At 38.5% G+C, this 1,984-nt stretch overlaps 1 protein-coding gene across 1 annotated transcript in view; it reads left to right on the top strand.

Annotated features, from left to right (window-relative positions):
- The window catches only part of LOC104801056 (7-hydroxymethyl chlorophyll a reductase, chloroplastic), a 5,761-nt gene extending 3,928 nt beyond the window's left edge, over positions 1 to 1,833 (top strand). Inside the window, exons 11-19 of the mRNA XM_010524137.2 lie at positions 127 to 162; positions 252 to 313; positions 496 to 523; positions 605 to 684; positions 839 to 908; positions 1,003 to 1,060; positions 1,218 to 1,282; positions 1,371 to 1,465; positions 1,578 to 1,833. Coding sequence (XP_010522439.1) covers positions 127 to 162; positions 252 to 313; positions 496 to 523; positions 605 to 684; positions 839 to 908; positions 1,003 to 1,060; positions 1,218 to 1,282; positions 1,371 to 1,465; positions 1,578 to 1,668 — 585 coding nt within the window. The 3' untranslated portion in view covers positions 1,669 to 1,833. The remainder of the gene's footprint in view (positions 1 to 126; positions 163 to 251; positions 314 to 495; positions 524 to 604; positions 685 to 838; positions 909 to 1,002; positions 1,061 to 1,217; positions 1,283 to 1,370; positions 1,466 to 1,577) is intronic.
- Positions 1,834 to 1,984: the final 151 nt, after the last annotated feature.

Here is a 1,984-nt window from a genome sequence, read left to right on the forward strand (position 1 = left end):
TCTTTCCCTTGATGCATGGAATGAAACTTGTAACTGTCACTTTTTCATATGCATGGAAAGACTCAACTCATCTTATAATCCGAGTGTTTGCTCAGTGGTGCTAATTTGTGTTATACTTTCTTGTAGGTCCAGCTGAAGCACTTGGACGGTCACATTGAAGAGGTATGGCATTGATATATAGCTCGTTATAGAAATCTATCTTTTATACTATATTGCAGCTTCAAGTTGTGTTCATATTCTGACTAAAGCAGGTTCCTTATTTCTGTCTGCCAGCCAACGATTTAGTCGATGTCATAGCTCCATCATGTTATAGGTAATGCAAATAACGCAGTTTCCAGTGGTTAAATTGCTAGAAATTTGACGATAGAAAATCAGACACCATTCTTATCTGTTTAAATATGTATACCGGTCTTTGTTTCTGCTTTGACAGTCTTGTTGTTTGATTTTTACATGTGCCTTTTCTTCTCACAATTGCCTTTGTTTTCTCTTCCCCAGCTGCTTTGACTACACAAATGCTTTAGCAGTGAGTGTTAAGCCTAACAGTCTCTCCATTTGATCCCGAAACCTCTATTCTAATCGTTAATACCTTCTATTCGAAATCCAGGATTTGGTTGTCGGCTATATGGGTGTTCCAAAGTATACTGGATTAAATATGACACAGCATCCACAATACATCACAGTGAGGTTCACATTTCTATTTCACCTGTCTATTTTAACATGATAATCTGCTATTCAGGAAGGGCCCATTTCCTTTCTTTTTCCTGTTTGTGGTGATACAGTTACAGCATAAAATCACGAAGTGGACTAAATTAATTTCCTTATACTTGAAACTCTGCAGAAATGAACGCGGGAAAGAAATGCTCAGCTTAGTAGAAAATCTTTTGGAGATCACTCCATCAATTAGCAGTGTAAAACCTTTTTACCTTTATATCTGTTATTACCGTTAAGTGAGTCATATTGACAAGAACTAAAAAATACTCAATCTTTGCACCTGTGTTTCAGGGAGATCGGCGGCCATTTGTGATGGAGACTGTCAAGGCAGACGATAACGCTAAGTTGGGTAAGTGTCGGCCTCAGTAAAATGTTTATTTACCAACTTGTTTCTACTCTACCCTTTCCCTATTCCAGCTTTGCAGGTTGTATGCTTAGTATTGTACAACCAATGGCTATGGAGGATGCTAAAATTTCCTAGTCTCCCATTTGTCTATATTGTTCAGGTCGAGGTCCTTCTCAGCCGGCGCCGATGTTTGTTGGAAACATTATTGCTTTCATCTTAAACTTGGTAAAGATTAAGATTACTCCTGATGAACTATGACTGGGAAGCAAGCAACTTCATTCAGAACTCATACTCGTCTGTTTCGTTGTTTCAGATTGGTCCTAAAGGCCTTGAATTTGCTCGGTATTCGTTGGATTACCACACCATCAGAAACTATTTGCATGTGAACCGCAAATGGGGAAAGCAAAGGTAAACTAAAAGGACATGCATAAACTTGCAGAGAAGCTCACATCTTTAATGCAGTCTGTAACTCTCATTTATCAGTTTGAACTCTCATTTATCAAAGCTTTCTCGTATGCAGAGCCAGCAAGCACATGCCTTCGTACTCCAAGAAGATTTTGGATATGTACAACAAAAATGGTCAAATAGACCAAATGCTTTCCCAGAAGTAGAACAAATGTATGTTCACTCTTATAGCAAATATATCGGTCTTAGTTCTATTCTCGAACTGTTTGTCTTAAATGAAATAAGCATTCTGATGAATTCGTCATCTCCTTTTAAGTGTCTTCCTCACTCTTCCTCGGTTATATATCTCCATGATTGCATGGTTTTATTAAGACATCAGTAAGGGGTGGATCGGTTTCTTGTTTTGGCAGAGAATACAAATCCAGTTCACATTGTTTTTTTTTCTGGGGGATTTTTTCTTACATTGGATCAGTAACTGTAAGGGAATGATAAAACCAGACATTGACGGCGGGGGGGGGGGGG

The sequence above is a fragment of the Tarenaya hassleriana genome, unplaced genomic scaffold (genome assembly GCF_000463585.1).
Source record: "Tarenaya hassleriana unplaced genomic scaffold, ASM46358v1 Cleome7, whole genome shotgun sequence".
Classification (NCBI taxonomy): domain Eukaryota; kingdom Viridiplantae; phylum Streptophyta; class Magnoliopsida; order Brassicales; family Cleomaceae; genus Tarenaya; species Tarenaya hassleriana.